The sequence below is a fragment of the Sinohyriopsis cumingii genome, chromosome 5 (genome assembly GCF_028554795.1).
Source record: "Sinohyriopsis cumingii isolate HCF-2022 chromosome 5, ASM2855479v2, whole genome shotgun sequence".
In the NCBI taxonomy this organism is placed as follows: domain Eukaryota; kingdom Metazoa; phylum Mollusca; class Bivalvia; order Unionida; family Unionidae; genus Sinohyriopsis; species Sinohyriopsis cumingii.
This window is the reverse complement of record NC_142965.1, coordinates 11,809,095-11,821,573: the sequence shown is the minus strand read 5'-3', so window position 1 is coordinate 11,821,573 and position 12,479 is coordinate 11,809,095. Positions and strand designations below refer to the sequence as shown.

Sequence of the window (12,479 nt, the reverse complement as noted above, 5' to 3'; positions counted from 1 at the left end):
TAAATTTGACAATTAAATAATTTATGAAGTTTTACAAAATTTGCTGGTTTTCCTTTCTGTTGCTTAGTTTGTAACTACAGAATCATAACAATAACCTACAATTACAACATTCATTCATCAAGAAAGATATTTTTAAAAAAGCGTGAAAGAACAATGGTAATATGCAGTTGTTATTTTAAAATAAACATGTTTCAAAGATTTTTCTTGCTTCCTTTCCAGGACCTGGTGAAGAGTCACCTGATGTATGCAGTACGGGAGGAAGTGGAGGTTCTAAAAGAGCAAATTAAAGAACTTACAGAAAGAAACAATCAGTTAGAACTTGAAAATCAAATTCTGATGGCTGCTGCCTCACAGGAGACTATTTCAAAATTAGCACAATTGAAAACACAGGCTCAGCAGCAGTCGTTGTCATGAGGGGTTCAACACATCATATTGACTATCATAGCTAATGGGATACCTGATGAAAAACCCTGCTATAGGGAAATTAGGTAGATCCTGTTATGAAGAGACAATTAATTCTCTAAAAGGAGAGCAGTCACTTCCAAGGCATGGTATGCAAGCAACTTGACCTGTTATTGCTACTTCATGTACAATCCAGATGACCATTAGTGGCAAGATGGTGAGTGAAATTGGAAGACCAGGAAAGTGGTGTGACAGTTGTGATATAAACACTCTAAGCATCCTGTATACTTCTGAACCCAAATCACATTGATATACCAAATCACGACTCCTTTAGACTGATGGCTGAAGATGCCACCATGATTTTTTCTTTTTTTGTTTGTGATTTTATTACAATGCATTAGGCAGGTTGCAAGTTGTATTATATTCAAGATACTGCAACAGACTGCCAGTCATAGGTTTTGGAAGGCTTAAAAAGAGTACAACATCACTAGATGATGAAAATTTGTGACAGAACATGTAAGATGGGAAATATTTATCCTATCCATCCAAAAAAAAAAAAAAAGTGAAATCTTTGATAGTTTTGTCATTAAGAGAAGGTCAGTGAAGTTTGGGATATCTTTGTCACTAAGAGAAGGCATGAACTAAAGAAAACTGAATGCTTGGTGTGGACATTAGACTCTCCATAATTTAAAAAAAATGTTCTAAAATAATAGTGATCATCAATCACTTGTGTAAATTATGGAAGGCTTATCAAATATTGCATTATTTGTACAGTGTGCAATATACAAAGTGTGATTCTGGACTTAATTCAGCAGTTTTATGATTCTTGCTTGATTGGTTTTAATGGCACTTTTAGCACATTATTGGCTATACATACATAGAAAATGGGAGTGTGTCTTTCCCAAGGATACATCAATGCAGACAATCCAGGCAGGTATAGGTGGGTATTGAACCCACAACCCTTTGATTAAGAGTCTGTTGCTCTGTCTACTGAGCTAGCATGGCTAAAGTCATAACTGAAAATGCAGAAGGTTTTATTCTATTGCGCATCAAGATACGAATGATTACCCAATAGAATTACAGTGTTCTGACTGTAAATATGTCATTTGCCATTCCTTTGTCATTACTGACAGTTTTGGGATATCAACAGTACAAAAAGAATGCAGCAAATTTTGAATTTAGTTTGCTATTAACTTTCATGTGTTTTATTTCTACAGTATAGTGTTTGAAATGGGTTATGCTCATTAGTAATCCCAAAAACTGAATTGGCTGATGGAATGTGAATAGGACTCCTGGAGTAGAATGTCAAGGCAAAATGTGAAGACATTATTTACTAAAATGTGGTCTATGATGAGTATTATTAAAGTAGTATTTCAATAACAAAATCATCAGCATATTGAAAATAATAACATAATTGGATTCTACTAAAATGTTTTATCTGGAGCTTCATGTGACAGATCATCATCTGATGAAGTGGGGGGGGGCAGGTATTTGTTAGGGTGCTTTAAATGTTTCAGATTTGTTGTGTTTGATCTTTTATGTATTTAATCTCTTTGGTTGGGAAGATAACATATTGTGCCACATATGTGTTGAAAGATAAAACTTTGCACCAGAATATTTTCACCAGCAGAAATGCATTTTAAACAAATATATGTAAAATTGGTTCTATTTTGCTTTACGGGTTGGGGGTGGGGATATGTTGAGGTGTCATGAATGTTTTAAAATTTAAAATGAGATACAAAAGTACAACACTGGTTGGTATGGGGAAAACCAGGGTCATAACTGATGGTCTGTTGATCAAGTGGTCTAGGAAGTGACTGTCAGTCGACAACTGTACATCAGTAGTTCCAATGACCAGTGCTATCGCTGTGCTTGATGTTCACCTTAATATGTTTACTCCACAAATTAGAATGGTAAAGCAGTCTGCTAATAGGTCACCTACTTGAGTTGTCTTCACAACATATATACAGCTTAAAATCTTTACAACTTCAGTATCTCTTGTCCAGTTTTCATAAAATTTTAACACCATTCATCAAAGACCTTTATGCCACATAACGTTTGTAAGGGGAAAAACAATGATATTTAAGATTTAGGCTAGGCTGGTCATCTCTGTTAGATTAGGGGGCTGATCATCTCTGTTCTGAGTGGTCAGTTATGAGCCTGGGTTCGGGTATCATCTCTTTAACAGGAAATATCATTTGTATTTCCTAATGATGATGATAATAATAATTGTAACATTTTTTTTAACTTCAACTACAATCAAAATTAGATGGATGTTTGTAACATCTAAAAATTGAAGGTAAATTTTTATGGCCAATAATAGTTAAAGTCATAATTAAGTCTGTAATTATTGATTATCATGGTCAAAACCAAAATTAAAATTTACCATAAGTTAGATATGTATTCTAGTCAAGTTTTTGAATAAATGGCATGTCTTGAATATTTTTTTATCACATTAAGAGGCCCTGGTGTTAGTGTTTTGTTACAGAAAATACTTCAGTAGAAACAAGATACATGGAAAAATGCACATCCATCTGGGGAAAATTTTGTGTTATATTACTTGGTTCATATAATCAGGAACTGGCCAACTTACATGTTTGCTGTTGATGGAAATCAGTCAACAAAACAAATCTTTGGTATTTAAACATTTTATTTGTAACTATTTAATATACATGTTGATACTTTGGGGTTAAAACCATTTCTCAGCACAAGATAGGCTATATATTGCAGCCAGGATAACTGGAGGAAGAACCCAATAAGAACCATCAACCCATGGAAAGCTACTGACATCTTTCACGCATACCTTGGCCAAGCCCAATAAGATACATGTATAAAGATGTGCTTAAGAATTTTTTTGTCTAAATAAAAATCTAACTGTAATGGTGTAAAAAGAAATGTCTTAAGCAAATTAATCACCAAAGAAGTCGGATATTTCAGGTTATAAGTATGATGCTTGCAACACAAAGATGTGCTTCCAAAAATCTAGTTTTGAAGTTTCAGACTAAAGATGTGTGATGTTTTTTATTCCTTCGTCACAGTGTGGTTGTTATTTGCCATTTTAGATTGATATTTAGCATTCAAACAACACTGTACATACCCAGGTGGTCAAAACATTGCCAGTTATTCAGACATTAAGTATATATTATTAAAATTACTAATTGCTTGCCTTTAGACTCGTCACTCTGTGCAAGATCTAATATTTCTAAATATTTTTTACTAATATATCAATAAATTTCCTAATATAATTTTAGTGTTATCACATCCAGGTTTGTTTGTTTTTTGTTGTTTTTTTTAAAGTCTATACCAGTCTGATTCCACTGTTTGGGTGAGTGTAGTAGATTCGTTATCAAATTGTCTCTCCTACTGAATAAAGACTTCCGACACAGAACTTGTAACAATGTGAATTTATTAAATATCCTTCTTTCTGGTTTAGATCCATGTCTGTAGCGTATAGTATCTATTCTCTTTTTCCAAGTTAAATAACAATAATACCAACAAATTGCATTTTGATACCAAATTGGGGAAATTGAAAAGACCAGGGAGGCAACTCCTATATTGGTTAAGTCATTCAACTTTATAGTAGTTGTTTGCCACTGATGGTATTATTTGCAACAGTAGTAGAAAATGCTTTTGAAAAGAAATTCTTTAAATAATTTTTCTAATTTTAGATCAAATTCTCAAGCATGATAAACATAAAGTAAAATGTACGATAAGATAATGATATTGAGGACTTCGCATACCATTCTACCATTCAGTTGTATAATCTACCATTCGATCTTATGTAAATTTTCACTTCAAACCTATCCCCACCGCCAAGCACCATTATTCTCAGTACTTTGATCATTGATTTGAAATGAATTTCTTCAGGACCTTAGTGTCACAAGATTCACGTACCCATGCAGTCTTAACTAGAAACAACCTTGTACGAATCATTTTATTGGAAAGGATGAAGAAAGCTGTTTTAGCCATTTATTTACTTTTGTATATATGTAAATATATAAATAGTTGAAATAATCACAGCTGTATATGTAAAAGTGTATATAATTGAAATAACCACAACTATATTTTATGTTTATTTAGATATGAAAATTGTGCATGTCATTCTGCTAATCCCTAAAGTTGTTTATATTTCTATCAAGTTGATTTAAGCACATTCTATGTAAACTATGTATGAAATCTTGATGGAATATTCTGAGATTATATACTAATAATACAGTGATACCTTGCATTATGTTGAATGTATTCAAGAGAGTGGATGTGTGACTGCATGTTATCAATATGGAAAATGAAAGTACATGTAAAATTCAATTTAAGTTGATCATATATTACCCATTTCCTAATCTGTATTAATTTGCCTTAGACTTGTTTGTTTAAAAAATTGTTGCTTTCTGTTTTCCTTAATTCTAAACAAATAATTTTGTCAAAGGTTTCAATGATAAAATTTTATGTAATGGAAAATGCATTATAAACGTTTTGTGCCTCATGAAAACCACATATCTAGTGATGAAGTACACATAATTAGACATGTCAGAAATTGCCTGGTCTTCAGTTAAAAGGATAGCCCTGCATACAGTTCATTTAGGAAAATAATACATTTTACATGTTATACGCTATTATCAGTATTGTTGTTTATGTTTATTTACAGAAAACATAAAAATAAAAGTTCTAATATCTCGAAGTTTGTTTGTTGAATTTTTGTTTTAGTTACTGACGAAAATAAATTTTGAACAGGATGTTCAAATCTTTATTGATGTTGTGCCAAGGGCCTTTTGTATTTCCTATCACTACTTCAAATCTTTATTGATGTTGTACCAAGGGCCTTTTGTATTTCCTATCACTACTTCAAATCTTTATTGATGTTGTGCCAAGGGCCTTTTGTATTTCCTATCACTACTTCAAATCTTTATTGATGTTGTGCCAAGGGCCTTTTGTATTTCCTATCACTACTTCAAATCTTTATTGATGTTGTACCAAGGGCCTTTTGTATTTCCTATCACTACTTCAGATCTTTATTGATGTTGTACCAAGGGCCTTTTGTATTTCCTATCACTACTTCAAATCTTTATTGATGTTGTACCAAGGGCCTTTTGTATTTCCTATCACTACTTCAAATTTTTATTGATGTTGTACCAAGGGCCTTTTGTATTTCCTATCACTAAACTGAGTACTCATTGAAATCTTTATTGATGTTGTACCAAGGGCCTTTTGTATTTCCTATCACTACACTGAGTTCTCATTGAACATGATGTTGAAATCTTTATTGATGCTGTACCAAGGTCCTTTTGTATTTCCTATCACTACACTGAATTATTATAACGTTGAAGAGGTTGTTGAAATCGATATTAACGCTATACCAAGGTACCAAGGGGCTTTGGTATTTCTTGCAACTACACTGAATTCACGTTGAACAGGTTAATCTTTATTGTTGCTGTATCGACTACTCTGTTGACCAAGTGGTTAGAGCATCCACCTCGGATGCGTGAGGCCGCGGTATCTAACCACGACCGAGTGTTACCAAAGACTTATAAAAATGGTACTAACAGCTGTCTTGCTAAGCGCTCAGCTAGGACTGGTTGGCCTGGTGTCGGGATAATGTGCAGGGTGGGACATTATGCTACGTGTCTGCGGCATGATGCCCCAGTGCTAGACATCACTATAAACTGCCCACACTCCAGAAATCGTAGCGATGTGACTGAAACATTATTAAAACTGCGTTAAAAATCCAAATCAGGAGTTTCATAATGATCATGTTTTGTTTTTTGTTTTTCTTATTTTACAGTCGGGTCTGAGGTCTCAGTTATGTAAGTTTAACAAGAAAATAATGGTTTATGCACACGGTGCCGGAATAAACCCATTGGAGGCCCTTGGGCAGTCGAAATCTTTGGGTCCCCCTCGCAAATGATCTCCAAATACGTTTTATCATTATTATTTTGTCGCGGGGCCCCTAAAAGGCGTGGGACCCATAGGCCGGTGGCTAATCTGCCTATTTGGTAATAAGGCACTGTATGCACAAAGACTTGCACGACTGTACAAGTTGACCAAAGGTCCTTTTCACTTTTGACCTTTTGTCAGTTATCTCTACTCAACCATGTCCTAGTAGGGCCAAGATAACGCCTATATCAATTATCTCTACTCAACCATGTCCTAGTAGGGCCAAGATAACGCCTATATCAATTATCTCTACTCAACCATGTCCTAGTAGGGCCAAGATAACGCCCATCTAATACAGTGCCGCATATGATGTGCATTAATGACATTCTTCATGTAATTTTGCAATATTTAAAGGGTCCCCGAATGGCCAAGTGGTCTAAAGCACTCACCGTTCCGGATCACTGCCATATCACCTGTCTGCGTAGGTTCGAGTCTCAGACTCGACTAACGTGGGTACGTGAGAAAGCTTGCCAGTAGCTTCTCGTGGGTCGTTGGTTCTTCCCGGGATTTTCCAGGGTTCTTCCTCCACCAGTTATTGTGCTGAAAAAATGGCGTTAAACCCTACAACAACAACATTTAAAACAAAACTTCTTAGTATATGTCAATTTTTTGTGTTATTTTATGAAAATACTTTGGTCAAGCTTTGTTAGTTGAAATTGAAACACAGCAGTCACATTTATGACAGCAGCGGCAGCAGCAATAGTTTGGTAAGGCTTTGGTTCAGTTATTTTATTAGCTCACGAAGCCGTAAGGCCCAGTGAGCTTATGACATGGTCCTGAGTCAGGTGTGTTCACACACCATCTGTCAGCATTTTACTGTTACCTCCCTATAGAGTCAACGTTTTGACCCAGTATAAATAAAATTTGGAGTATGGGTTTATATCATCCAAATCTCAGCTGAGTTAAATAATGCGCAAGATTCATCCGCAATAAAAAAAAGTGATTTTGCTTCTGATTGGTTAACCTTGTTACCACTCTGGAGGCCATATTTGTTTTATCCAGTTTTTTTAATCAAACTTGCAATAAATATTTGTATCATTAAGAACTCGGCTAAGTTCGAAAACAGCAAGAGACATGCTTGCTAAGGAAGTCGTATTGCGCCTAAAAGGTTAAGCCTGTTAGCACTCGGAATGCTCCATTTCTTATCGGACTTTGATTAAACTTGAAATGTATGCTAATATTATTAAGAACTCAAACAAGCAAGCTCCACGAAACTAACTGTTACCCTCAGAAGACCAGATTTCTATCGGATTTTTATCTAACTGGGGGCTTTTATCGTTAAGATCTTTGATGGGTTTGAGAAGGAGCAAGATCCATACATTAATGAGGTTATCTTGCAGTTGAATGGCTGAACTTGTTACCTCTCTGAAGGTCGTATTTCTGATCCGGTTTTGATCAAAATTGGAATATATGCGTTTAACATGAAGCTCACGGACAAGATAATGGGTGAGCTGCGTGCATTTTAATGAGGTAATTTTCAGGGTAATATCGAAAACAGTATGGATTTGTTCCCCACCTGGAAAAGCCCTTTAATTGTGCAAATATTGATCAAAAGTCGGTGTAAAAACGGGGAATTTTCAGTTGCCACTTTACCAAAAATACCATATGTAAATGAGTTCTAACTGATGAAATCAGTAGTTAATTTTTGTGATGACCCTAAACATATTTGTATAGCCAGTCCAAGTGCTCAGGTAAAGGGATTTGGTCACGCGGCCTATTTATATCAATAGACCAACTTCTGCCTTTTGCGTCTGATTAAGAATGAACCATGAATGTATGTAGCCACCACAGAGAACTCTGTTCTGAACTAATCATAGGGCACATTATGGCAGTGGCAGGAAGCAAAGTTAGGATTGAGAAATTGGCCTTCTCTGTCATTTGTTACGACTCTTAATCTATGGAACAGAAAGTGTGTGTGTGTGTGTGTGTGATTTGGATTTTTAACGTAGCTTTAATAAAAATTCAGTCATATCACTACGATGTCTGCAGTGTGGCAGATTATAGTGATGTCTAGCACTGGGGCATCATGTCGCAGACATGTAGCATGATGTCCCAGCCAGTCACATTATCCTGACACCAGGCCGACCAGTCCTAACACTAACCTCTAAATGCTGAGCGCCAAGCGAGGCAGCTGTTAGTACCAATTTTGTAAGTCTTTGGTATGACTCGGCCGGGGATCGAACCCACGACCTCCCGCATCTGAGGCGGATGCTATAACCACCAGGCCACCGGAGCGATCAAGCAACAGAAAGAATTGCTTGCCTAACGTCCATTATCTGCAGGATGTCACCTGACCTATGAAATAATTGTATTTTCTGGAAAACTAATAATTTCTAATGGAAAAGTCACTAATTCGTAAACAAGGCCAGACCTTGAACTTAACTTTTAATAAACATCTTGTTTACCACTTAATAACCATGGTGAAAAGCAAGGCTATAGTCGGGTAAAATAAAACTCTACCCTCAGTCAGACACACTATATAAATTAAATAACAACACTTTAGATATGTGGTGTATTGCGCTGGAGGCCAATCACCAAACCCATCAAACTGATGTTCATTACTACAGCTACATCCAACGTAATTTCTCAGCCGAATAGAAATGACAATGATGTTATTACGATCATCATTGTCTCTTAAGTATACCATGGTGGTATTTTTTTCTTTGTGTAGAAATTTGGAAAATCAGTCTAAGGCTGCATCGTATGTTCGAAGTGAGAGTAAGAGAAAAATAATAAAGCGTTTATGTCCGATTTCCTCATTTGCCATGCTTAGACAATGCAAATGTTTTGTGATATATCTTTGCTTATTACATTGTAGTGTCCAGTGGGAAAATAAGTGTTGAGCATTTTCGTTAATACATGTAGTAACCTTCGACACAGTGGCTCGCTTTTATGTTGAATTTTATTTTCAGATTACGAGATAATTGTTGCATTAAATATATACTGACCAGTCAGATTACATTGAAAGTAGAGGTTGGGCGAACTAACTAGACATACGTGGGTTTAAAAAAAAAATCAGCCCATTTTACTCTTCATACCAACAAATGCAGTAAAGCAGAGTAAATTTAACATTTTTATTCTGAAAATTTAAAAAAAAAGTGTCACATACAAATTTATATGAATAGTTCAATAGTTTTACTTGGAAATATGTCTTAACTCAATGCTGTGAGAGAATCTCACAATAGAAGCTGCTTTTAATTTGGGCTTGGATAATCAAGACATAGTCTTTTTAATCATGAGCATTGCTGTTACACCCACGCATATTTAATGAGGTGATCTTGCATACGATTCTTAATACTTGTGAGACTGTATGACCCGAGTTTCACCAGACATGGAAATAGGCCAATATCGCCAAGATGCTCATTGATTTTGATCAAGACTGAGACATACGATCTCGCATCAGCGATGGAGTTATTTTTACACTAGGAATGTTGTTTAAACTTGGTAAGTGGGTGCGTGTCATCAGTATATTAGTTGAGAATGTCTATGAGTGAATTTCATGCCTATTTGTTGTGGTCTTGCATCTAACGGCTGAGCTTTTAAATAAGCAACTATATTTATGATTTATTCTCTTGATAAATTGTTCAAGTAGCAGCAGAACAATACATGATGTAACATTTTTATTGTTTTAAAATATTATTTGCTATGTCACGTTGACGAAAAGGAACTAAGTGCCTTTCTGGAGGATACACCAAGGCAGCCGACACGGACTGGCCTGGACAGTTATTGAACCCATGTCCCTCGGATTACGAGTCAGACATTATACCAACTGCGCTACATATATCCCTATATAAACCGCCATGTACACCAAAACCTAATATTGCGCCACATTCTTCTCTGGTTTGTTAGCGTAGCAGTGTCTTGCTGTCATTTTCACCAACATTGCAGTACAATAGATAGCAGGTCGCTGAAATGTATCAAACCTAGGACGACAAAAAAAAAAAAAAAAACAACAAAAAAAACCAACACAACAAGAACAATACATTTTAAACAAAGTGAACCAAACTGGATTCATGCAGCATCTACACTGAATATTTTGAAACACTCTTGAAAATCAAAATTGTATGTGACTCTATGGGTGAATGATGTAAATAGTGTATGTAAGAGTAAACCAATTCCTGTCATTAGCTTTGGTTTTTTTTTCTTCTTGTCTTCATCCAGTTCAACGTCTATAGAAGGCGACAGTGATTCTTAATGTTTAATTCCCGGAGGATTGTTGGTCAGCAGTTGTGGGCGCTGGTCAGTTACATAAAATGTTGATCAGTTGAGAAGGGTGATGGTCAGTACGATAATACTTGGTATGTTTTGTTCAATAAGAAGGTGATGCTGAGTAGAGGTTGGCGCTGGTCAGTAAGATGGTGTCTTGGTCAGTGTCTTGGTCACTGTGTTGAGAGAATGATTGGCAAGAATGTATGTTGGTAAGTAGATATTGATTCTGGTTAGTAAGACGGCGTATTTGACAATACAAGTAAATGCAAGTTAGTAAGACGGTGTGTTGGTCAGTCCTTGTCATTGTTTTTCACATTACCAATTCCTTTGATCCCATGCCAGCTCACCCGCTTCAACTATAAACATTTATCACATGTCATTCACCTTGTTGCCATTATATTTCCCCTTGTCTTAAGAGAGTCACATCCAGTTTAGCCTATATGATGTTTTTCACATACCATTCATCTTGTTTCCACGTTTTTCTCCATTACTATTCCTACAATCCTATCATAAGGGTTCCCGGGTGGTTGAGTGGTCTAAGGCGCTGCCTTGACAGATCACTGACTTCTCACTTCTTTCTGTGTGGGTTCGAGTCTCTAACTCGGCCAACATGGGTAGGCGAGAAAGCATGTCAGTGTCTTACCGTGATTGGTTTTTCCCCTCGTTCATCCTTCACCAGATACTCTGGCCGCCATGTACATTGTCGTGTTTGTGCTGGAAAATGGCGTTAAGCCCACAACTATAATAACAACTCCTAACATATAATGGGGATGGGTAGAATCCACCACCCACGTAGCTTGAAACAAACATTTTTTTGATGGGTGTGGGGATGGGTGAACTAATTGTATTCATTATAATTTTAGTTGAGAAAGTCGATTATCTTGAGGTAAAAGGAGATATAAACAAAACTAGTTCAAAACTAAATCCCAGTTACACAATCCGAAAATTAAATTGTCGGGTCTTACATGACATGTAACCATGATGTTTTTTTCTTCTCCTAATGTCTACAGAAATTCTTTGTTTGGAGAGCTTATTTGTTGTTAGCATTATATTATTTACCTTCTCAGAAATTTCCTGATGACAAGATTATTTTAGAGTCAAGTTGGTTATAGGCATTCATACATTTTTACATATGGACATACGGACAAACTACAATTTGATGAGTGTGAGGATGTAAATCTATTTAACGTATTAACTGAGTCTTTTATTAATGCCCTTTTTTACCGACCGGTCCAAATGAAATTTTTATTTTAAGTCGTTTAAATCCCAAAGTTAATTTACTTTTCGAACTACGTGTTAAATAATTAATGCAACTTAGGAGAGATGTTAATTAATTGGGAATTGATTTTGAAGTGTGCGCTTCTTAAGTTTATATGGAGGACGGCAATTTCAAAAGCAATAAACACGACATTGTAAATTTCTTGACTAGCACTTACTTTTCACATTATTCTCTTCTTTTTCAACTTGATCAGGTGAAGCGAGTAAACATTTTTAAAAAAAAAATAGTTTTGTATCTAAGATCTGCATGCCACTCGGCATTGCTTAACAAATGGGAGCAATATGGCGACGATCTCCATACATTTCTCGCATAACAAGCAATAAAGAAAAATTGTATCTAACATCGTGACCAAGTATAAAACGCGATGCGGCTGCAAAAGAAAGAAATATGTCCTTAACCTATTGAATGTTTTTCGTATAACAAAACATATGAAATAAACAATTAATATTAAAGACGCTACATAATGACCAGTAAAAATTTATTGTATTTGGCTTTTGCTGGGAAAGCATTCTGGTGTGGTCAACTATGTATAAGTGAATAGTGTTGGATGCATTCATCTCATTGCTAAAGGTGAAGGTGGTCTTACATGTTGTTGTTCTTTTTGTTGTTGTGGGGTTTAACGCCATTTTTCAGCACACGATAGGCTATACATGGCGGC

General features: G+C 35.7%; 1 protein-coding gene across 2 annotated transcripts in view; it reads left to right on the top strand.

The window, feature by feature from the left end:
* LOC149798640 (uncharacterized) overlaps nt 1-5,080 on the top strand; it is a 159,168-nt gene extending 154,088 nt beyond the window's left edge. For both annotated transcript variants that reach the window (XM_089957475.1, XM_089957474.1), the window contains one exon: nt 220-5,080. In XM_089957475.1, the coding sequence (XP_089813601.1) occupies nt 220-414 (195 nt within the window). In that variant the 3' untranslated portion in view covers nt 415-5,080. The remainder of the gene's footprint in view (nt 1-219) is intronic.
* Nucleotides 5,081-12,479: the final 7,399 nt, after the last annotated feature.